Source organism: Gymnogyps californianus, chromosome 16 (assembly GCF_018139145.2).
Source record: "Gymnogyps californianus isolate 813 chromosome 16, ASM1813914v2, whole genome shotgun sequence".
NCBI classification, from domain to species: Eukaryota; Metazoa; Chordata; class Aves; order Accipitriformes; family Cathartidae; genus Gymnogyps; species Gymnogyps californianus.
The window spans coordinates 6153074-6175831 of record NC_059486.1 but is presented as its reverse complement, the minus strand read 5'-3'; the positions used below and the strand labels follow the sequence as shown (position 1 = coordinate 6175831).

The window sequence follows — 22758 nt, the reverse complement described above, 5'->3', positions numbered from 1 at the left end:
ATGTCTCCTGATTTCTGCATCGATGTGGTTCCTCAGTGTTGTGAAGGAAGGTCTTCTTAAATCACACTTTTGAGCTGTGATCTTGCAAAAAGATCAATAGATGCATTTAACTTCAAGCAGGGAGGCTGCCGAAGTCCCTTTGTGTACAAATACCACTGGAATTTACCTGTATGAGTGTAATTTTAAGAAAGTCTTGGCTGTATACCCAAGAAGGTGAAGTGCAGCCTACTCCTGCTGTCCTCTCCAGACCTGTGGGAAGATGCTGAGTGCCTGGGCAGGAGGTGCAGGTGGCTGTGTTGGATGGGAGGGGTGCTCCGAGCCCCGCAGCTCCCGGCGTGGGGGCAGCAGGGCTCTGGGGAATGAACCGAGTCGGTCAGAGTTGACGTGGAGTCAGAGGGGGACAGTGTTAGCACTGAGCCGTGCTGCTGCCGTGCGCCCAGCAGGCAGCGGGGAGGCTGGTGGAAAAGCCTGACGAGAGGTCCGGCTGTCCTGGCCTCTTCAGCTGTTCCAAAATTCGAGCTCTAAACTTTTCGTCAAATTCCTAAAGGAAGGTTTTGGCTACTTGCCCCCTTCCCTCGGTTGTGTTTTACACCCCATGTGTGGTACGGGGGCTGGAGGGAGGGAGGGCCCTGGGGTGACCTTGGGTGGGCTGGCAGGGAGAAGCCTTGGCTGAGAGCCGTGTTTTGGGGTGTGCAGGGGTTTTCCAGTCCGGCGCCGGGACGCGTCTGTCTTGCGGGGAGATGTACAGCAGATGGCGTTTCTGCTCAAACCAACCCTGAGCTGCTTTACATTACAGGCAATTGCAATTCCCTTTGGAGCTGGGGGGAAATGAAAGAAGCCGGGGTGTGCAGTGGGAGAGGCAGCTCTCCTGCCCCCCAGTCCCCTTGGCCTGCAGTGAGCTGGAGGTGATGCTGCCTCTCCTGAAAGAGCCTGTAACTAAACTATTTAACAAAGCTGGCTGATAGCAGGGAATATTCCCCCAAAAGAACTTGCTGGATAAATAAGCCTCTTTAAACAGTTGTGCTGGTTTAGTAATGCAGGCTTACAGCTGGAGCTGGCAGGCTGGTGGGATACGGGATAGAGCAATACCAAGTCTGAGTCAGTTGTATCTCTTCTGTCCCGGCAAGGTATGTTCAACATCGCTGCTGGGTGCTGCTGTGGAAGTTACTTGTCCTGTAGTACATATTCATAGCAACATGACCGGAGACTCCAGACGTTGGTGTGGTCAGCGTGCTGGTCAAAGGATGTCCTCTTTTGGAGTGGGGAAAGCTGTGCTGCTTTTCTGGAGCAGTCTGGGCAGCGAGTGCAGTGCCACGGGGCTGCGGGGCCCCTGCATCCTCGCCCCTGTCCTGGTGGCAGCTCCATGGATGGCCTGCGGTACAAGTGCTGGAATCAGGTTTTCCAGTGCCATGCAGAGCCAAATCCACTTTACCTGGGGGAAGTAGTTAAAGAATTAAAATTGGCCTCCTGATCCCAGCCTGCCACGAGAGGGGCTGGTTTTGGGTGCAGGGGAAGAGCGGCAGCTCCTTTTTGCACGGTCCGGACCTGGCCCTGGTGACACCTGCCCACGCTCCGGACTGGGAGCTCAGGTCCTAGAAACATTCAGTGTTTTTTTACAAGCTGCTGGACTTGCAGTGTTTGCTGTGAGTGCTGCAGAACAAGTCCCTGCAGCATTGCTGGGCTGTCCCGGTGCCCTGCTTGTGGCCGCAGGATGCGTTCATTGCTGAAAGCTGTCCAGCGTGCAGTGTCATCGTCACCGACGGGTGCCGTGGAGGGCTCCATTCTCCCTTTCCTGTGCCCGCAGAGGGCAGCTGCCACTGCAGCCACCTCCATTGCTGCTGGACCTGAACCAACGCAGCCCCCAGCTCCCAGAGCTTCATCTCCGCTTCGGGCTGTGAGATGCTAGTTCAGCTGAGGGCGATGGGACGCAGCCCTTCCTTTGCTGCTGGTCTCGGGGGGGACAAATGTCTCTCACTAGTAGCTGCCTGATGTTGTGAGCGCTTGGAGGGGCTCAGTCTGGCAGGGACCCTGGGGGGCTCTGCTGATGCTGCAAGACACTGTGCAGATACAACTTGCCCTTCCCTCCCGCCCTCTCGTAGCCTGCGGACAGAGGTGATGCTGCAGCTGCAGGGAGCAGCTAGGAGTGCCTGGAGCACAGCCACCGCTCTTGGGGCTTGCTGCTGCTCCCCGGGGACACACGTGTGAGGGGGGCAGCCATCAGCATTGACACTGCTGTGGCAGGGGCATTGCTGGGCAGTCTTCTGCTGTAAGCTCTTAGCTTAAAATGTGTTTTTCTGGGAGGGTAATTAGCAGCTGTGCTCAGTACGGCATGTCCGGGCGCTCAGCCCCTGGGAAAACGCCGGGGGCTTGGGGGCATGGGTCGGATGCCTGTAGGGGCTGCGTGCTGGCAGTGACCCCGGGGGCTGCCAGGCTGTGGGGGGGGAGATGTCACTGACCCCAGTGGCAGTGGGAATGTGAGATGAATGAAGGGGCTGTGCAGCAGCGTGGGGCCAGTGCGCATCTGCTGGCCACAGTGCCTCCTTTATGCCGGTGCCGGCAGCGGGCTCCTGCTGCTCTCCCTGCCCTGCTCCCAGCCTTCTGCCTGGGCTAGCAGCAGCTTATTATGGAGATCTTTGATCTTCATGGAAAATCAGAAGTGGCTGGAGTATTTATTGCCCATGAACTTCACCTCCCTACTGCACTTGCTTCTCTGGATGCCGACAACCCTTCATGAACCCATCCCTGGGCGATGTGAACCACGCTCTTATGGCTTAAGTCTTTGTCTTGTCACTGTCCCCATCAGCCCAGGTCCCCAGCCAAGGCTCCCAGGCGGCAGCGCAGGATTTACCTCCAGGAGATTCTCATCTCTGCTGAGTGCTGGTGCAGCACTTGCTGACAGCGCACGTGGTGGGGGTTCCCAGCAGAATGGCACCGTGCCCACGACCGATCGATGGCTGCAGCTTAAGTAACTATTTTTATTTTTCAGTGATATTTTTTCCCCTATCACGGCTCTTGCACTTGGTGCTGTGACTACGCATGTATGCGGGGACCTCGCCCGCCTCCTGGCTCAGTGGCAGCAGGACAATGGATGTGGTCTCTCCCTACGAGCCCAGCACAGAGCCGCAGGATCGGCTGTGAGCTCCCCATCACCACCGCGGCAGCAGGAGACCGGCAAGTACAGAGCGGCTCTTTCAAGGTTTGATCTGGTTCCTATAGAAACTGGAGGTTGCTCCTGCCTGGCGCTGGTGCCAGCAGCCAGCGGTGCACCCTGGGGAGCAGGGTAGCTGGGGACGGGTGGGAGCGGGGTACGGCATGGTGCCTCGCTGCTGCCGCTGCCTTTCCACGTGCCTTGGTGCCCCCTCTGCTTCCTCGCTCTGCTCCTGCCCCTTGGCGGGGCCGTGCCGAGCCCTGCCAGGGCTCTGCATCCCCCTCCAGCTGTGCAGGGCTCTCTGGGCCCCACGGGACCCCGGGCTGGATGTGCTGCTCCTTGCCCTGGTAGGGCCCTTTGTGGGACAAGGGACTCGTTCCCGCCGCGTGCTGGGTTGCGTGCTGTGGCACGGCGCTGCTGGTGTTCCCGGCCACGTGGTCTCTGTGGTGATGTCTCTGCTCCTGCCCTCCTTGCCAAAAATCACAACTGGAGAAGCCTGAAAACGTAAAAGGATGTCCTGCGAAGCACCTCTGCCTCGGTCAATGCCCTAGGGGGGAATAGCCCAAGGGTGGTGGGTCCCATCGGCTCCCAACCCCCGAGGGTCTGGGCTTTTCCCCCACTGCCTGGCACTATGGGCCGTCCTGCTGCGGGTGGGTGGTGGAGGTGCTTTTGCTGCTCGGTGGGCTCACGTCTCCGAGGGAGGTCTCAGTCTCCTCCGCATGCCGGAGCAGCTCCTCTCCTTCCCGGCAGCAATCAGCGGCAGGCTGCGGACTTGGTGAGACCCTCCGCCTCGCCTGCCCACCCTTTGCGGCTTGCTCCGGAAGGATGATCACAGCCCTCTGCAAACTACCTCATCCCCGGAGCAGGGGCCAAGTGTCAACCATGGCGCAGATCCAGAGCAGCTCAGGGAGCCCTGCGCTGCCACCCTCCTCTGTGCCCCACACCGGTGCCCAAACACATGGCTCGGTGCTGCCCGGGCACCTGCCTGGGGCTGGCTCTGCCTGGGGGGGACAAAGGTGCCCCAAAGAGCCCCTGCCGAGGATGAGCCCCACTGGGTGTGTTGTCTCCTTGTAGCACATGGCAGGCAAACAACTCTGCTGAGCTGGAGCCCGTCCCCGGCCAAACAGGCAGCAGGAGGCTTCTTCCCGCTGCCCTCGCACTGCTGCCGGGTTTGTTCATCCTGGCAGCGACTCGGCAGTGCTCCCGGCCAGGGCCAAGTGCCGGTGAGAGGAGCTGCAGGCTGGGCCCCGTGGCCTCCTTTCCACTGCTGCCTAAGATGGCAGGGATATTTTAGGAGAATGTGACAACACTATGCTCCTGTGTTTTCACCCCCTTCCTACCTGCCTGCTGTGAGAGCGTACCTCCGCTGGCAAGATAGTGGCTCCTGTGGGACCTGCCTGGATAGGTGCAATGGGAACAGCACGTGCTGCTTCCGTGTTGAGGAGCTGAACAGCCGTGTCCCCCAGCATGGGATGCCTGTGCTGGGCTCCTGTGATGCTCGGGTGGGTGCCGAGGCTCGTGCCCCGGTGCTGCCCCCCTGCCCTGGCCGGCCCGGTGCTCCATGGCTGTGAGAGCCTGAGCCACTATGGTGTGTTGCAGCCTCGTGCCGGCTGGAGGGGAAAGGGCTGAATCCTGCCCCACCAGTGTGCTGCTCCTCCGTGACCCCGGGGGCTGAGGGTCCCCCATAGCAGAGCTGTGGAGGCCACCTGTGCCCCGAGGACAGGGCACCGTGGGTGCCTGCTGGGCTTTCCCCGGGGAGGAGCCTCTGTTTGCAGGGATGAGCTGGATTCAGCCTGTGGGTCCTCATGGCACTGCCTGGCCCGCATCAGGTCCCTGGTGGGAGCCACCACTCTCCCAGCGTGGGGGATGCAGGACCTGCTGCTGGCTGGGGGGGTTGCCAAAGCTGGGGGGGGGGGGGAAGGCTGTCGCACAACATGTGCCTGCAAAGAGTGGGGAGAGGATGGGGCAGAGCTGGCGCCCCCAGCCCCTTCTGACTACCGACAGCCCCCCTGAAGCCCATCTGTGGCCCCACAGCACCGTGCAGGGGGCGGGATGGGACACAGCAGGGATGCTGCCGAACCCCTGCTTTGGGAATGGAGAGCAGGATGGTACTTGGGGACCACCCCCTCACCCCTTGGAGGGGAGTGGGCCGGGCAGCGTGCTGCACCCCCAGGCTTTGCCAGCCCCCTGCTCCCCTGCCTTGTCCCTGCTGCCTGCCCTTGGGCTGGCATCCTGGGCAGGGGCCTGGCACGGTGCACAGGGACTGGCTGGGGGCCGGACCGCTCCCCCGCTCCCTCCTAGCAGCCGAGGAGTTAAAAACTCAGCCCTTGTGATGAATATTTAACAGCAGTGCACAGGCTGGAGCGGAGGATTTCTCCGGGCTGCCTGGGCGCTGGCAGCGCTGCCTCCCGCCCCAGCCCCACCGCCTGCCCGGGCGCACTGCGGAGGAGGACGAGGCGTCGCGGCGGGGCCGCCTGCCCGCTGCTGCCCGTCCCTGCCGCCGGCATGGGGATGCAGGGGCTGGGGATAACTTTTCTGACTTTGCCTCTCGTCGTGCGAGCAGCCGCGGGAGGTGAGATGCGCTGCCTGCCCGCCCTCCTCCCGGGGTGTCTGGGGTGGCCGGAGGCGACGGCGGGTCCCCGCGGTGGGAGAGGATGGGGGGTCGTGGGGTGCGGGGCTGGGGTGCGCCTGTGCCAGCCCCGTTTATTGCCTTCCCTTTCCCACGTGCCGGGGGGCTGACGCGGGGCTGGGATGCTGGAGGCAGGGACTGGGGGACCTGGTCTGGCCCAGGAACTGTCTCCTGCCCTCCCACCATCCTCCTCCCCACTGGGGACCTCACTGTGCTGACAGGCTCAGGGAGGTCTCAGTCCACCCGGGGCTATCTGTCCTGGCAGGAGGTATCCGGGCCAGGGTCTCCTTGGGGCATTTGGGTCTTGGGCTTCAGCCCATCCGCCCCACAGACCTGCACCACCGGGAAACACCAACGAGGATGAAATCTCTGAGCAAACCAGCGCTGCCGCCCCAGGGCCGAGGCAGTGGGGTGGTCACCTGCATTTGGGCCAGGCTGGCAGCATCGAGTGCTACCCTGGCTCCTGCCAGAGGATGCTCGAGGTCGGGCTGGGGCTGGTGCGTGTGGATCTGAGGGTCTCCTAGGAGCTCAGCTTCCCCCTGGACAGGGAGGAAAGCCCGAGGTCCCTGCCCTGGAGACCCTCTGAGTCCTGCACCATCCTGCTCCCAGCTCTCCTCTGGGGCTGGTGTCTCCCATACCACCATAGCGAGGATTTGGATGTGGTGCTGCAGGCTGGGGCCGCAAACAGCACAGGTGGAGGCAGGCAGGGCTGCCTGCATCCTGCCAGTCAGAGCAGCCGCAGCTGGCATGAGAGTGTGGCTCGGCTCACCTGCAGCCGGCCCGCTGGCACGGCCCCTCGGCCATCAGTGGGGACTGCTCATGTAGCCTGGCCCCAGGCAGCACCGGGTCGCTCTGTGCCTCCTGCCAGGAGCAGGACGGGGAGCTGAGGAAGGAAAGGGTGTGCTCTCCGGCTCCCATTACAGAGCTGGTGGCCCTGGGTGGATGTGCAGACAGCAGGAGTGGGGCTCCAGCTTCCTTGGCATCCCCTTGGCATCCCCGCATCTGCCGCACCGGCACCCAGCATGGAGTACGCACTCCCTGTAGCCACCCCGAATGCAGGCAGCAGTGCTGGTGGGAGTTCGGCAGCTCTGGCTGAGGTGGCCCTGAGTGACGGGGCGAGCCGTCGTCCCCGCAGCGTGGGTGCAGGCCTGCCCACAGCCACCCGCTGCCTGCTGCAGCCCCCAGCAACCGCCTTCTGCTGCCAGCCCACCCGCGGGGAGCCATGGGAAGCACCAGGGGAGGGCTGCGGCAGCCCCCCCTCGGCTTCCCGCTCACCCAGGGCTGCTGGGGGGTGGGCAAGGCATCTGGTGTGGGGTGAGGGGCTGCCTCGGCTCCCCAGGATGGGTAAGGGGGGAACGACCCCACAGCAGCTGGGGAAGGAGCCCCGCGAGCAGCAAGGTTTGGCTGCCTTGGAGCAGAGTGGAGTGATGCTGAGGGAGGTTTCCCTGCGGAGCGGCCGGGGGAGGCAGGGAGGGTGCGAAAACACCAGCGCCAAGAATAACCGGGATGAACACAAGTGCTGGCGGGACCCCTGGCTGCGATGAGGGTTGCCCTCGCTGTCGGGGGGCGGGCACGGCCGTGGGTGGGTTTGGGGAGCAGATGTCTGTCTCTGTCACCCGCCCTGAGCTCTTGTCTCTCCCACAGGGCAGTGGTGTTACGACTCGCAGGACCCCAAATGTGGTGAGCAGTGCCATTTGCGGGATGGGGGGGTGTCAGGGCTGTGCGGGGCTCGGACCCCTGCATCTCCCCACAGTGCCCGGCTGAGGGCACCCTGGGCAGCATCAGCGAGGCTGCAGTGGGGAGCGTGGCTTGGAAAAGGGCAAATTCACCCATGTCACACCAAGGTGGGAATGGTTAGAGGAGCTTCACTTTCAGGCATGCTGATGCAGAGACTGGAGACAAGCGCCTGCGCCCCTCGGAGCGGCTCGGCTCCAGATCCCTACCCCAGCCAGGTCTGGGTGCTCCCGGGGCAGCACCAGCCTCCCCCCTTTCACCTGAAGCAAATTAAATCCCAGATTTAAAATGTGCCATTAGCAACCCCAGCGAGGCGCAGGCATCGAGGGGCCCATGGTGCTCAGGGGCCCAGCTCGAGGAGGGACGGCTCCGTTTGGGCAGGCAGCAAGCTCTGCCTGCCGGTGCCAGTGAAGGGAAGCATGGCTGGGGGCACTTTGTCTCGAAGCATGCAAATAGCTTGTAAAAGGTTAATTAAGGATCAACGAGCATTTAATCAGCTGTTACAGCCCAACTGTTTTATAGCTCTTGGGTTTACATGCCCCGTGCCCAGCCACCGTGGCACATCGGCCATGGCTGGCGAGCGTGAATCGCTGGGCTCTGCTTATCCCTGCCGGACCAACGCTCGGTGTTACCAGCAATTTAACCTCATCAGGCCGGTGGCGAGGGCAGATTTCGGCAGGGGAGCGGGGCCGGTGGGAAGCGGATTGGGCAGCGTGGAGCCGGCCATGTGCCTGCAGCAGGGCCGCAGGGAACGGTCCCTTAATGAAGGCACTGGGTAATTTGTGGGGCCACCTGGTAGCACTGTGCTGGGGAGCTGGTGGGGCGGCGGCATGGCCAAGCTGCAGCTCCCAGGGTTTCCAGGCAAAAAGCTGCCTGGAATAATGAGACGAGAAGGGAAGGAGACAGGGCTGAGCCCGGGGGGGCAGGAGGTGGGGAAGAGCATGTGTCTGTGGTTTTGTCGGCCCAAGAGGAAGGTAGGTAAATGCAAGAGCTAAACCACGGGGTGCTGCTGGGGGAATGGCCCCCCCAGACCCTGGTTGTAGGGGATACGGGGGGTAACAGTGTGTGGGCCAACCAAAGGCTGCCTAGCCATAATGTGTGCCAAAGCAGAGCCAGTGGTGCCCGTGGAGGGATGCCCTGAGCTCCCCTAAGCTTTCCCAGGACTGGGGGTGCCCTGGGTGGACAGGGCTGGAGATGTCAGGGGAGCTCCTGTTCCCTGGACGGGACTGCAGCCCAGCTGCTGGCAGTGCCCAGTGCCGACACCTCCACCCCGGGCACCTGCAGCTCCGGCTGCCCCGGGGCCACCAGGTGAAGGAGCGGGGTGTCATGGCAGCCACACTGGAGCAGTGACCAGCAGGGTGGCTGGCTACGTCCCACAGCTGTGGACTGCAACGAGTGTTGCAAGAAGAGATGATGCCGGTGCGGATGGGGACAGCGAGCCACATATATGGGGTGTGTGGTCTGGCCATGGTGGCAGCTGTGGGGACCTCTCCTCACAGCCCCCAGGCCCCCAGGTTTGCAGCGGATCCAGCTGGCTGCCGGTGCTGCCGCGTCCTCGCCCAGCTCCTGCCACGGTGACCCCCCCCCCGGGAGCTGCTGACAGGCATCGTGTGGTCACACTGGACCCCGTATGGGATATGCCCCAGGACGAGTTGCGTGGCCAGGATGTGCTGTCACCTGCCACAGCTGGACAAAACCAACGTGGGTAGGCTGAAATGTGGTAAAACCCAAACCACGTGTTCTGTGAATGGGCCTTAAGTCCTCCATCCCCCCTTCCCTCGCAGGCACTGTGTGGGGTAGTTTGCTCCCTCAGCATAGAGCAACCCCCTGCCCAGCCCCGGTGTGAGCCCCGCAGGGGGCCGGTGCAGCCCCGCAGCAGGGGTTTGCTTGCAGGGGCGGGCAGAAGGGGCTGGGAGAAAAGTCTGCCCTTCACCAGCAGCAGTGTGGAGAGACGGACGCTGCTGCTGGGCTAAATATAGCCCCCGGCCTCATGAGGAAATCCTGCTGAATTATGGATGAGGCTGCAATAAGCCCCCGTTCATCAATAGGGAGGAAGGTTGGCCGGGCAGGAGGGCAGCTCCCGCGGGATGCAGGCGAGGACGGTGGGGCTGGCAGGGACAGCAAGGCTGGCTGGGGACCCAGCCACCCTTGGCCTTGTGTCCCCCCTGGGGGCAGCAGTGGCTCGGTGGCTGCCCATGGTGCCCCTGCTCCTCCTCTGCAGGCCCCAGCCACTGGAAGGAGCTGAAAGCCACGTGTGGCGGCGACAAGCAGTCCCCTGTGAACATCGACAGGCGCCGGCTGCAGCGGGACGGTGGCCTCGGGGACATCCTCTTCGAGGGCTATGACCAGGCCCCCCCGGGCATGTGGAGGCTGGCAAATGACGGGCACACGGGTGCGTGCTGCGGCCGGGCACCCTCCCCTGCCCCGGTTCCCCGGGCACCGTCCTGGCCAGGGCTTGGCTCTACCACCGCTCCTGGGTGCTATCTGCCCTCGAGCTGCAGGGTCCCAGGGTGGCTCCTGCCCCGTGGGTTTGTGTTAGTGCTGGGATGAAGCCTGGGGAGGATGAGCTTAGGTGTGCCAGGGCTGTCCCCCATCCTAACCCCCATCCTTACCCCCATCCTTACCCTGTCCCGCTGCCCTTGCAGTGATGCTGAGCCTGGCAAGCGAGTCAGCCTCTGAGCACATCACCATCAGCGGCGGGGGCCTCCCCGGCAGGTACCGCGCACTGCAACTCCACTTCCACTGGGGCAGCCCAGCTGGGAACGGCTCCGAGCACACCCTCGATGGGCACCAGCTCCCCATGGAGGTAGGTGAGAAAAAGCACCCATCGCGCTCTCTGGGTGGCCCCAGTCCTTGGTGTGATGGGAAGGTGTGATGCTGGTGCATCCCAAGGCTGCCATGCAGCGAGGTGACCGGGCTTGGTGACACTGCACGGGCGGGTTCGGCTGTGCTCCCCGTCACCGCAGCCTTGCACTGATGGTGGGATATGGACAGCCGCTGCACAGGGCACCTGGGTGATTAAAAAGCAGCTGACATGAGACTCAAGGTTTTTCTTTACCATACGTGGGCCACGCTGCCTTGTTGGAGGCACTCAGCGGGGTTTGGAGGGCTCTGCGCCCCGCCAGGACCGCATGCTGAGTCAGTGAATGCAAGCAAGAGCGTGCAGGCATGTGCTGTGCCAAGTGCGCCGGGATCCTTCTGGGTGAAAGAGGCTCTGCGCCTCTAAAATATTAATTATCTGCCAGAGGAGAGCAAAATTTATGTATTGCGGCTGGCAGGCGCCCCGGGACCACTGGTCCCCTTTCCCCACCCCCTTCAAAGGATGTTCGCTTCATTGGGGCGCTTTGATCCTCTGAGCGGCTGCCCTGTAGAAGCACCCGTGGGACCGGGAGGGCTTTTCTGGGGGGTGGTTGGCTCAGTGTCCGGCCACCCCAAGCTGGCTGGGGAGATCTGTGGGCGAGTGCCCTGCTGCCGGGAGGGTCAGCTGGGGGCAGTTGCCCACGCTCGGCCCCTCCGTGCTTTCCCCAGCTGCACATTGTCCACATCAACGTCAAGTACCGGACGCTGGCAGAGGCCAAGGGGCATCCCAACGGGCTGGCCGTCCTCGGCTTCTTCTTCCAGGTGGGTCTGCGGGGGCTCACGCTGGTCACAGGAGAGGACCCCCCAGGAACAGGCTGCTCGCTGTGCGGCTGGGGGAGCATTGTACGGCTGCCCTGAGGGAGTGAGAAGGGGCAGGAAGGCTGGGTCAAGGCCAGGAGGTTGTGGGGAATCTCAGTGGTGAAAGGTGCCATGACCCCCCCCACCGGCTTCGTGCAAGGGTGTGCCGGCTGGGAGCTCACCCATCCCCACCGCTGCTCTGCGGCGATGCGGGGCCAGGGCCGGCTCTGCCTGCGGATGCTTGGCGGTGCAGGATGACCTGGCTCTGTCCTGCCCGGGCTCTGCCCTGCCCCAGCTGCTTACTCTCCTCCTCCACAGGTCTCCGAAACTCCTAACACCAACTACAACACCATTGTGGCAGGGCTGAGGAACGTCTCCCACGCTGGTAAGTTGCCTTGTCATCGGGGCAGGGGCAGAAAGGGAAGAGACCCCGGTGCAGGAGGGCAGGGGTGCGTCCCGGTGGGGTGGGTGGGACGGACCTGCCGGTCTGTGGGGCCATCTGGCTGAAGGGAAACTGATGGGGGTGGCCCTGCTGTCCCCGCCATGTCCCCAGCACGGGGCGGGCTGAGTGCCCATGTCTCACCCCACAGGGGACTCCGTGGATTTGGCCTCCACCTTCCGCCTGAGCACCCTGCTGCCGCGCACCGGCCAGCTGTCCGGGTACTACCGCTACCAGGGCTCCCTCACCACCCCCGACTGCAGCGAGGTCGTCGTCTGGACCGTCTTCGAGGAGCCGGTGGAGATCGGCCAGGAGCAGGTACCGGTGTGCACAGCCCCGTGCTCCGGCACCCAAAGGGCTGGACCCCCTGGGTGGCCGCTCTCCTTGCCCTTCCTGACCCCTAAGCAAGAGCACAGGGAAAGTCATCTCTATAATAATGCTCCCGGCAACCTGGCAATTAATTAGTTTTATGAGGGTTAAGTAACGGAGCTGTGGCCACCTGCCAGCGGGGAGAAATCCCGTCCGTAGCGCTCTCCTGCCCAGCCCTGGTATTCAGAAAGCAAAATAGGAGTGAACCCATTGGAGCTCAGAAGAGGCTCCAAGGAGGTGGGTGGGTGGATGGATGGATGGATGAATGGATGGATGGATGGAGTTCTCCTCTGCTGCCCAAGCATCTTAGTAGACGTATTTCCTTGAGGGTGTCATGGGCCAGCTGCTCTGTAAGTGCTCAGCACAGGCAGTGAAACATGATTAGCTCCTTTAAAACTCAAGAGCTGATCCTTGCAAGGCCCTGGCTTGTGCACTTACCCTCCGGGTCTGGTTTTGGGAGGGGTGGCAGGAGGACAGCCGCTGGCACAGGACCATGCCGTGGGTCCTGTGCCATCGGCTGCGGGGCAGCACAAAAGGGGGCTCACGAGTGGGCAGGGGCTCAGGGTGCCTGGCGAAGCGGCTGCCCACCCCTGCCTCTTCCCCTGCGCAGCTGCGGGCATTCGTCAGCACCCTCCACTTCCCGGCCGCTGGCCCCACGCTCCTAAAAATGACCAACAACTTCCGCCCGCCGCAGCCCCTCCGCAGCCGGAAGGTCTTCGCCTCCAGGGCGGCCACGGCCAGCGGCGGGTCCCCGTGCAGGGGCTGCCACCAGCTCCTCTCCCCTCTGCTCCTGCTGGCCCTGCTCGGCCCCTTCTCACCAGCCCCGTAGGGTCTGGCCCAGCCTTTCACCAGTCTCCACGTGAGCATCGCCCCGCTGCAATGGTGACAAGGAGGCAACACGCCTGGTTCATGGGTAAATGGGAAAAAAAATAACAAAAAAAGCACGTCGAGACCTTGGCTGGGTGAAGATTTTGCAAACCTGGATCTCTGCAGAGGTGAATCTCTGCAAGCCTGGAGCCGCCCTGCATGCCCCTGTAGCCAGGTGGTGGGAGCCACCAGGAGGGAATGCTGGAGGGGCTGGAATAAAGCCGAGGTCCTTGCCGGTGGCTGCGGGTCGCTGCCTCTTTGGCTCTGTGTCCCTTCGGTGTTGCTGGGGCAGGGTCCTTGGCACAGGGGTGCAGGATTAGCAGGGAGGGAGCTGGGGGATGGTGTCTGGGTGGCACTCGGGAATACTGGCCCTGCACACGGCTGCACAGGCGGGTATGAGACTCCCCCTCTGTTCCCTGTGCAATAAATCCCCAGGGCCAAATCCTGGACCTGCATGTGGCTCAGGGTCCTTGCAGTCCCTGTGCTTGCAGGCACTGCCCTGTTGCTTTCCCCAGGGTTGGGGCTGCCTGACAGAGGGACGCAGCTGTCCCCGAGGACACAGCACCCCTCAGTGCGCTGAGGCAGGACACAGGGAACCGATGGCTCTTTCCACGGAGCTAATTTTATGCTGGCAGAAATAGCTGCAGCTGCCGGCAAGGCAGGGGCAGAGCCAGGGCCCAGGCGAATGGGGTGGTTCCTAATTAATGTGCTGAAGCTCCAGGCATGTTCCCGTCTCCTCCTGAATTATGGGTGTAAGAGCACAGGTTGTTATCTGGGAGCAGCACGGGGCGGGTAGAGGTTTTCATCATTTCTTGGGGGAACCCGCTGCCAGCGCAGAGCTCCAGCCCTCCCCAGTCCAAGGGGTGGCTGCAGCACCCATGGGTGCAGGGGGCCTGAGCATCCTCCTGCCACAAGGCTTGGGCTTCCTCTGAAGCCTGCAGCGGGGAAGGGGCATCTCCAGGGGGTGAAGGGGCCGAGTCAAAGACCCCGTGATCCCCACGCCAGGGTGCTTGCAGGCCCCTGTGGGTGTTGGGGTTCTATAAACCCACTCCAGAGGTCAGGTCTGGGGTCTCGGAGCAGCTGCCCTGGTCCAGAGAGGGGAAAGCAGAGCTGGTGTTTGTACCCTGGGGTGCCGTGTGCCGTTGGGCGTGCAGCACGCACAGGATGCTGAGCAGGGGCTGCCACGTGCTGCCGCAGCCTCCTGCGGCTGGCGTGGTGGTGGCCGCGGCCCAGCTCAGTAATTCCCGCCCAGCTCTGGCTGACGCCGGCTCGAAGTGGCAGCCTTGCTCAGGGTCCGTGTGCTGACCTTTCGTTAAGGACCCCGTTAGCGTAGGTAACGGCCCTGGCCGCCTGCCCCCGCCGTGCTGGGGGCTCAGGCTGGGGAGAGCCAGCAGGCGTGGGGCCATGCTCGCCCCGTGTGCCCATGGGCAGCTCCGGGCTGCCACCGCCTCGGGGGGCTCAGGCTGGCCCCGTGCCCCACCCGTGTCCCCCCCCGTGTCCCCCCGCAGACCCCTCCCGTGTGCCTGCCTGCCGCCGCGCCCAGGTGCCGCCCCGGGCCGGGCCGGGGCCGGAGCCCAGCGCCGCTCCGCCGCCACGGGGGACACGGGCCACGCGGGGGTGCCGGGGCCGGGCAGGGCGCGGCTGCCGGAGCGCCGCGGCGGCCGCCAGGGGGCGCCCGCCTCCCGGCTGCGGGCACCCGTGCACCCCTGTGCCCCGTGCCGCTGTCCCCCGTGTCCCCCGTGGTCCCTGTGCCCCCCCATGTCCCTCCCACTGTGCCCTCTGTTTCCCCCCATGTCCCGTCATGTCCCTGCGTCCCCCCGTGCCGCCGGTGCCCCTTGTTCCCACATGTTCCCCCTGCGTCCTCCATGCTGTCTGTGCCCCCATGTCCTTCCGTGTCCCCCCGTGTCCTCCATGCTGTCTGTGCCTCCATGTCCCTCCATGTCCCACGGTTGCCCCTGTGCCCCAGTCCCCCCGTGCCCCCTGCCCCGCTGCACGGCCCAGCCCCTTGCACCCACAGGCTGCGGGGCAGCTGCCCCACGAATGTGCCCGGGTCCAGCCCAGGGTGGTCACAGGCCTAGCTGGCAATAGCAGCAGGTTCAGCCACAGAGCATGGCAGGACCTGGTCAGCCATGGTGAGCCCCAAATGGCTGCAGCCCCCCAGTCCACTCCAGTACCAGGCCAGGGTGTGAGGAGCACCTGGGCAGTGGGGCCAGATATTGCCTGCCCAGAGGGTCCATCAAGGGCACAAGGCTGTGGCTCTCCAAGGGCAGCAGAGGGGCAAAATGCCTGGCAGGAGCTCTGGGAACAGACACCCCTGTGCTCAGGGTCCCCATCCCCTGGGGCACCCATCCCGGCCGGCTGCAGTGCCCCTGGCAGAGGACAGTAGTGGCACCAGGCAGGGTCTGGCAGCTGAGGCCCTCTGTACGGCCAGACAGCAAAATCACCCCGAGGGCTCAGCACACACTCTGCAGCCTGCTGGGACCCCAAATTTGGGGAGGTCCTGTGCCTCCCGCCTGGAACACTGGGCTGCCCTGGCTGCCCGGGAAAAGGACCTGGAAGCTCCCCACCCAAGAGCCATTGCTGAAATGGGGCTGAAAAATGGCTTTTCCCGCCTCCCGCCCTGTCCACGGCATGGCCGGGCAGCGATGCTCTGGGTGCCACGTGCTGGAAAGTTTGTGCCGAGGAAGCGGCGCATGCTGGGGCTGGGGCTATTCCTGGCTCCCAGCTGCTGTTTGGCCAAAGCGGGCTTTTGTTTTCGGCCGCGCTGTAATTTTAGCAAAGGCTGTTCCCGAGCAGCAGGGCTGCGGTCAGCACAGCTGCCCGGGGAGAGCATAGGCTCAGCTGGGGGGCCGGTGATGCGTGTCGGCACCCCCCTGCCCATGGCCGACCCGGGGTGCCCGGCCAAAAGTGCCCAAAACATGGCAGAAATGCTTAAACCCGATGTTCTTCCCCCGCTGTGGCTGCAGAGGAAGGGGAAAGGGCTGGGGCTGTGCTGTGGCTGGGGCCAGTGGCATTTGCTCAGGGTGAGGCTGGCACTGGCTGGGGTGCAGGATCCAGCCCCGGGGTGCACCCCACGTTCCCCTCTAGTCCCCCCTGCACTGGCTGCGAAAGCCGTGGCACTGGCACCGCTCACCCCAGCAGGCCGTGGAGGGGGAGAAAACCAAATTTGGCTTGAAGTCCTCCCTAACTGGTTGAGTCAAACCCTTCTGTTTGCTCCCGAGGGCCCGGCGAGGACCGCGGCAGCCGCCTGCATCACAGCCGTCAGCCACCACTGCCACCGCCTTGCCGTCACCCTGCCACCAACATTCCCTACCTAGAAATTTCTTAACATTAAGCTAAAAAATCTCATCTTGGGAGTCCTAACAAGGGCTGAAATTTGACGACCATATTTCTCTAGATGGGCAGTACCAGCCCTGTGATAAAACCTCTTCATCAGCACACCTGCCTGGGGAGATGTGGCTGTTTACACCAAATATGAGCAGAAAACAAGGGTTTTCTTGGTCCCCAGACCAAGGCTGAAGCTCTGCTGGGAATTTTATTTTATTATCACACTAAACTTGAGATGATAAATATTTTGAAGCAGCTGAAAGGTGTTTATTTTTGAAGTTGGTTCAGCTTGTTTACAACCTGTTTACAAGCCCTGGTGTTTGTCTTTGGGGCTGTTTACCTCTCCCCAGGCTGTGGCTAGGGTTTAATACACATCTAAATAAACCCCCGGTGAGGGGTCTGGCCGCTCCTCCTGGTGCCTTCCTGCAGGCCGCCAGCTGCGTGCCGCAGCGGTTGCTGTTTTGACAGAGCTATGCAAATGCTCTCATCTTCGCAAGTGGGCTTGATTGCTCAGGTCGTGTTTTCAACCATGCCAGCCTCAAACATTTATTTATTTCATTTAATTCCCTTTCAATTGCAGGGCGATAAACCTTGGCCTTGGGCTCTCTGGCTGTCCCCAGCTGGGGCTTTGACCTGGGGCTCCCCGGGGGGTGTTTGATAGTATTTTGTAATTCATAACTTGTATTTTATAATTTATAACCTGTATTTTATTCATTTATAACCTGTATTTTATTTCCCAAATTCGGGGAAATCTGCCCCATATTGTGGGAGTCTGGAGGCTGCCCTGTGCATCCTGTGGCAGGTCAGACTGACGGACAAGCCCAGCTAAGGGGCTGCCTGGCAGAAGGCAGGGACTGATTAGTTTAATTCAGTTAATGAGAGATGATTCAGGGTGACTTGGCACTGAGGTGGCAGCAGGAGGCCCCGGGCTGGTCCCCCTGTGGTGGTGGCACAGGGGGACAAGGCCACAAGCTGAGCAGTGTCAGGGTCAGCCTTGGCCCTGAACCCCACATGTGTGGGGTCAGCGGTGCCTGGCCTGGGGGGCCTGGATGCGCTGGGATCACTGAGGGGGGGCGGAAGGGGTGCACGCGCGCGCATACATGTGCAAGTGTATGTGCACGTATGTGTGTGTGCAAGTGTGTGCATGCATGTGCATGTGCAGCAGCTGAGACACCCCACACTGGGACAGGGACTTCTCTGCCAGGCGAGACCCTGCTGGGGAGGGCCTTGCCAGGGACCCCCCGGGAGACAGGAGGGGTGACCCCGGGCTGGGAGCACGCACCCTGCCATGGCACGCAGCCCCGCCAGCCTTGGTACCAGCCCCCAGTGGGTCCCTGGTCCCCCACCACCACCCACCCTGCCAATTCTGGGCAGTTTCAGGCTGCCCCAAAACCTGTCCCCCTGCCGCGGTGGCTGACGGCCCCACAAGGTGACAGCCTGGTGAGGCAGGGGCAAAGCTCGCCGCAGCAAAGAGCCGGTGACCATCTCGGGGCTGAGCCAACTTGGGGCTCGGCTGCATGGCACCCACTTGCCTTCACACGTCAGCACCCGCTGGAGACGGTTTCGCTTCCTTTTTTCAGGCCCCCTTTCGAGTTTCTGATTGGAGACTGTGGCGGGCGAGGAGTAAATTTAGCTGGGGGATGCCCCACGGCCGCACAGCTGCATGGCGGTGCCGGCTGAGGGGGCCGGGAGGGGCCAGAGCTGGCGTGGCACAGCCTGGGCTCTGCACAGCCTTTCCCCAAACCCTTCGGAGAAGGTGGCTACGTGAGCGAGGGGATGTGGGGATGGGGTGCTGGAGCCACCAGCAGCCCCTCCGGGTGCTTCCCCTGGCTCAGGCAGGGCAGAGACCTTCGAGTATTGCCCGAGCTTGGCACAGCCACAGAGCCAAAGCAGGGGGACTTGTGCTGTCCTCCCACGGCTGCCCCAGCGGGGTCTGGCTCTGCCCTGCTCCCACCAGCCTGGGCTGGGGCTATTCTCAGCCCCAGCTCTTGCTTTCGAGTTTCACCCCTGCTCCCTCCAGGAACGGCGGCTGTTTGGGCGGCTGCAGCTGCGGCGGGGAGGGCAGGCGGGACGCCCCCGTCGCCTCCGGCTGCGCCACGTCGCCCATGTCTCTCCAGACGAGGTGTTTCATCAGCCCCAGGTGCACTCGCTCTGCTCCTGCCACGTCTCCACAAAGGGAGACCTCAAATCCTCCCGGCACGAGATGCTGGGGCTTGCCGTGGCCTGGGGAAATCGCCGAGTGACGTGCAATTAAAAAAAGCAAGCCCAGGCTGGTTTTTGGGGGATAAACCTGGCCAGAGGTGGGCCCCATGGAGGGGCTCCAGCATGGCCACCCCCAAACGCAAGGTTGTGGGTGCGGGAGCTGCCCTCACCCCAGGGCAGGGTTTGGGGACCGGAGCAGAGCCTTGCCGGCTCTGCCAGCTGGGGGTGGTGTTTTGGGGCAAGGGTTGCAAGAGCTCCCGTGGCCCAACACCCCTCTGCCTCGATCCCCGCATCCCTCCCTCTGGTCTCGGCTGTGGGACCCCTCCAAGCCCAAAGCGTCTAAACCACCGGGGTTCATTAGACTGCCCCGAAGGCCTTGCTAAGTCCTTGCCTGCGAGCCTCAGCCTGGGAGCGCAGCTCTTGACAAGCCCCAACCCCACCGTGGGACCCGCTGCCTCTCTCTGCAGCTAATTAAAGCCTTCCTGAAGCATCTCATTTGCTAAATTAGATCCCCCTCGTTTTAAAATTAATGGCGAGCTGGGAAAACAAAAAAAATATATGACTGTTTAAAATTGCAGTGCAGGAGACGGCAGAGCGAGAGCGAGAGCTGCAGCTGGGGAGAGGCGCGGGTTTCGGTTTCACTCAGCACATTTGCTCACCAGAAAAACCCACTGAGGGTGGCTGCGGGAACGGGACAGGCCTTTTCTTCCCAGGCACCGCTTCCCTCCCTGCCGGGGGCTGGATCAGACCCCGCATCCCAGTGTGATTCCCAGCGGTGGCTCCCCAGCCCTATTGAAGTCTTGTTATGGGTAAAACTGTGGCTGGAAATCTGCCGTGCTGTGGGCGGTGGGGGAGTATGGGAGCCCTGGGGGGGCCGGGGCCACTGATCTATAATTCAGCAGGTTTTTCCTTGCCAGTTGTTGCTTATGGAAAGAATTTAGCAAAATCTTTTAATCAATAATTAGTGAGGTTTCCTGCCCCCAGAGTCAGAAACACGCCTGTGCTCTGCTTGCCCAGATCCGAGCTGAAGTGAGACCCTGGCTCGTGGCCCAGCAGGACCTGCCCCAAACTGACGCTGTGAAAAGCTTGGTCTGGTGTCCTATGACCGAGGAACAGGTTTTACCTGTGGGACATCAAGATGGATTTCAAGCCCTGTGGAAAGCATTGCCCTGCCACCCCCCTCCCTGCCAGCCACCCCCCCAAAATGTGGCATTTAGCAGGGTAAAACCTGGCAGCGTGGCTGGGACAGGGGCTCCTGTGTTACCCCATCATTCACCCCCGCCTCAACCACTGCTTAAGGGCATGATTTGCCAACTACTGGAATCAATAATTACTGAGGCTTGAGCTTTCTCAGTGGAAAAAAAAGTGAGCATCTTTCCTGGCAGCAGGTCTCGGTCCTTGGGGCATTTTTGACTGGCAGAAACCCAGGCAGCCGCTCTCCTGGGCGAAAGCCTGGGCAGCACCACTAGGCTGGGGACGAGGATGCCACGGGCAGGGGTTTGCAGGGGAATAACCTTGCTTGAGTGTGGAAAGGGGCTCAGCGCCAGGGTGGAGGAACTGGTGCCATCTCTGGGTCCGCACCTCCCAGCAGCAAGCCGGGACAGGCGTGTGCAGCCGCACTGCAGGGACCCTCGCCTCCCAGACCCCCTACCACAGCCCGGCAGTCCCCCAGGACCAACTCTGCTGGCTCTCTGCCGCTGCGGGCTCTCCATGCCCAGGAAACTGTCTCTTAAAGGAGCTCATCTGGAAACACAGCAGGACAGATCCCTCCATCGCCCTTCCTTCCTTCCCCTGGCTCTGGTGCAGGCTGAGCATCCCACTGCTGGCTCCTTCCCTGAGGTCAGTGGCAGCCCAGTGGGCTGCGATCTGGCGCAGGCACGGGTTTGCTCCGTGGGGATGGGGTTTCTTGGGAAAACCTCAAGCCTATCACCCCATACGTGGGCAGGGACACTGGGACTGCCTCCATCGGCCCAGTCCCCTGTGCAAGGCGATGGGAAGGGGGTTTGCCCCATGCACGGGGCTGTGCCGTGGCAGGGTCTCCCTTGCCCAGCTGGGGAGCAGGATAAAGCCAGAATAAAGCCGGAATAAAGCCAATAAAGTTGTTTTGGAGCATGAGCTGCCTCTTGGCACCTCTGGTGGGGTCCAGGCCCTGCTGCCAGCTCCCTGCCAAAAAGCAGGAGGGAAGGAGGGTTGGGGCAGACCAGGGCTCATGTCCCCCCTGCCCCTCCCATCTGTGCCCTGCCAGGACTGCACAGTGCCCACGGCCCCCACAGGGCTGACACACATCCCCGCAGCACTGGCACGTGTCCCTGGAGCTGCTCGGGGTGCCTGGGGAAGGCTCGTGCTGTCCCCCGTCGAGGACAAAATGCCTGGTGCAGCCGGGGAAACCCCAGCAGCCGCAGAGCGGGACACCCCGGGGCGGCCCCAGGCACAGCAGGGGGTGAAGCTTTGGTGGGGGTGAGAGTGGGGCTGTGCTGCAGGGGCTGAGCCCCTGCCTGCACCAGCCGGGATGACCCCCTTCGGTGGCACGCAGGCAGGGAGGCAGGCCGACAGAGGCCTGGGACACTCGGTACACCTCCCAGTGCCCCACGTCCCCAGGGGCTGCAGGGTCACCAGCAGCGAGAGAGAAACAGCAGCCGCAAACAGTATCACTGCTTGGCAAAAGCTGATTTTAGTGCACGTGGAGATAACGCCAGCACAGGAACGGGGTGAGGGGCGCAGGAGACATGGCCATCCACGCACAGCCAGCGCGAGCTCGGTGGCAGTGTTTGTTTGGGTGACCCCTGGGTGCAGGGGACATAGGCAGGGCAGGGGGGGAGCAGTTTGGGCATGGGGACATGGGGACAGCATGGAGCAGGGAGCTGCTGTCTCCAGGCAGCCTGTGTTCAGGCCATCACTGCCCACCCTGGCATGTCCATGTGAGCAAGAGATGGATGAAAGAAACTTAATTCCACTCGAAGTTCCTCTTCGGTGTTTGCTTTCCTGGCAGGTTTGGGGTTGCTGCCGCAGTGCTCGTTCCCTGGGAGGCTCCGTTTCCTTAGATGTTTTGCCAGACAAGGAACAATGCAGAGAGCAGAAACTGCCCCCTTGGATCTTGTCTCCTAGAGTTTGAGTTTGGCAGAAGATTTTTGGTTTTGTTTTGGCTTCATTGCCTGAGAAATCCTCAAGTGGTTGCTGAACAGCTGGGTAAAAAAGAGCATTAAAGAGCCAGGGTGGGCAGCTCCATCAGAGCTTTCTGGGATGGATGGAGGCGTTGGGGTGGGTAGGATGGATGGAGATGCTCGAGTGGGTAGGATGAATGGAGCTGTTGGGGTGGGTAGGATGGATGGAGGCATTGAGGTGGACAGGACAGAGGTGCTGGGGTGAACAGGACAGATGGACGCAGCAGGGAGGACACACAGCCGGCAGTGCTGCACAGAGCGGTGCTTTCTCCTTGTCGGCTGCTGGGGGCTTTGCCCCAAGCAAGGCCAACATGGGGAGTGCCCATTCCACGGTGAAGGTGTTGGCTGGCCCCTGGCCTTCCCAGGGCGGCCGATTGCCAGCAGGAGGCAGAGAGGAGCCACTGTGGTCGTGGGTGTCCAGGTCCCTGGGACGGGCACGAGGGCTGCCCCGAGTGGGGTTGACCTCTGCGCCTCACTAGGGGTCACTCCCCATGGCCAGGCTCCCGGGGGTCTGATCATTCCTCCTGTGCCCCGGCATCAATACAGGCTGGGGGATGAAGCAATTGAGAGTAGCCCTGTGGAGAAGGACTTGGGGGTATTGGTGGATAAAAAGCTGGACATGAGCCAGCAATGCGTGCTTGCAGCCCAGAAAGCCAACTGTATCCTGGGCTGCATCACAAGCAGCGTGGCCAGCAGGTCAAGGGAGGTGATAATGCCCCTCTACTCCGCTCTGGTGAGACCCCACCTGAAGTACTGCATCCAGCTCTGGAGCCCTCAGCACGGGAAAGACATGGACCTGTTGGAGCGGGTCCAGAGGAGGGCCACAAAAATAATCAGAGGGATGGAACACCTCTCCTATGAGGAAAGGCTGAGAGCTGGGGTTGTTCAGCCTGCAGAAGGGAAGGATTTGGGGACACCTTATTGTGGCCTTTCAGTACTTACAGGGGGCTTATAAGAAAGATGGGGACAAACTTTTTTGTAGGGCCTGTTGCAATAGGACAAGGGATAACGGTTTTAAACAAAAGGAGGGTAGATTTAAACTAGATACAAGGAAGAAATTTTTTACGACGAGGGTGGTGAAACACTGGCACAGGTTGCCCAGAGAGGTGGGAGATGCCCCATCCCTGGAAACATTGAAGGTCAGGTTGGATGGGGCTCTGAGCAACCTGATCTAGTTGAAGATGTCCCTGCTCATTGCAGGGGGGTTGGACTAGATGACCTTTAA

General features: G+C 62.2%; 1 protein-coding gene across 1 annotated transcript; it reads left to right on the top strand.

Annotated features, from left to right (window-relative positions):
* The first annotated feature begins 5653 nt into the window (after positions 1 to 5653).
* LOC127023090 (carbonic anhydrase 15-like) lies at positions 5654 to 12805 on the top strand. Its single transcript, XM_050907006.1, has 8 exons — positions 5654 to 5720; positions 7422 to 7457; positions 9733 to 9903; positions 10157 to 10317; positions 11040 to 11132; positions 11487 to 11553; positions 11759 to 11925; positions 12587 to 12805. Exons 1-8 carry the CDS (start codon positions 5654 to 5656, stop codon positions 12803 to 12805), a joined length of 981 nt encoding a protein of 326 aa, XP_050762963.1.
* The last annotated feature ends 9953 nt before the right edge of the window (positions 12806 to 22758 follow it).

What these genes read in the sequence shown, in the direction of transcription:
- LOC127023090 (XM_050907006.1), top strand. Translation starts at nt 5,654, where the DNA reads ATGGGGATGCAGGGGCTGGGGATAACTTTTCTGACTTTGCCTCTCGTC. An exon ending in GGCAAATGACGGGCACACGG is followed by an intron (nt 9,904 to 10,156) that starts GTGCGTGCTGCG and finishes CTGCCCTTGCAG; the next exon opens with TGATGCTGAGCCTGGCAAGC. An exon ending in TCCTCGGCTTCTTCTTCCAG is followed by an intron (nt 11,133 to 11,486) that starts GTGGGTCTGCGG and finishes CCTCCTCCACAG; the next exon opens with GTCTCCGAAACTCCTAACAC.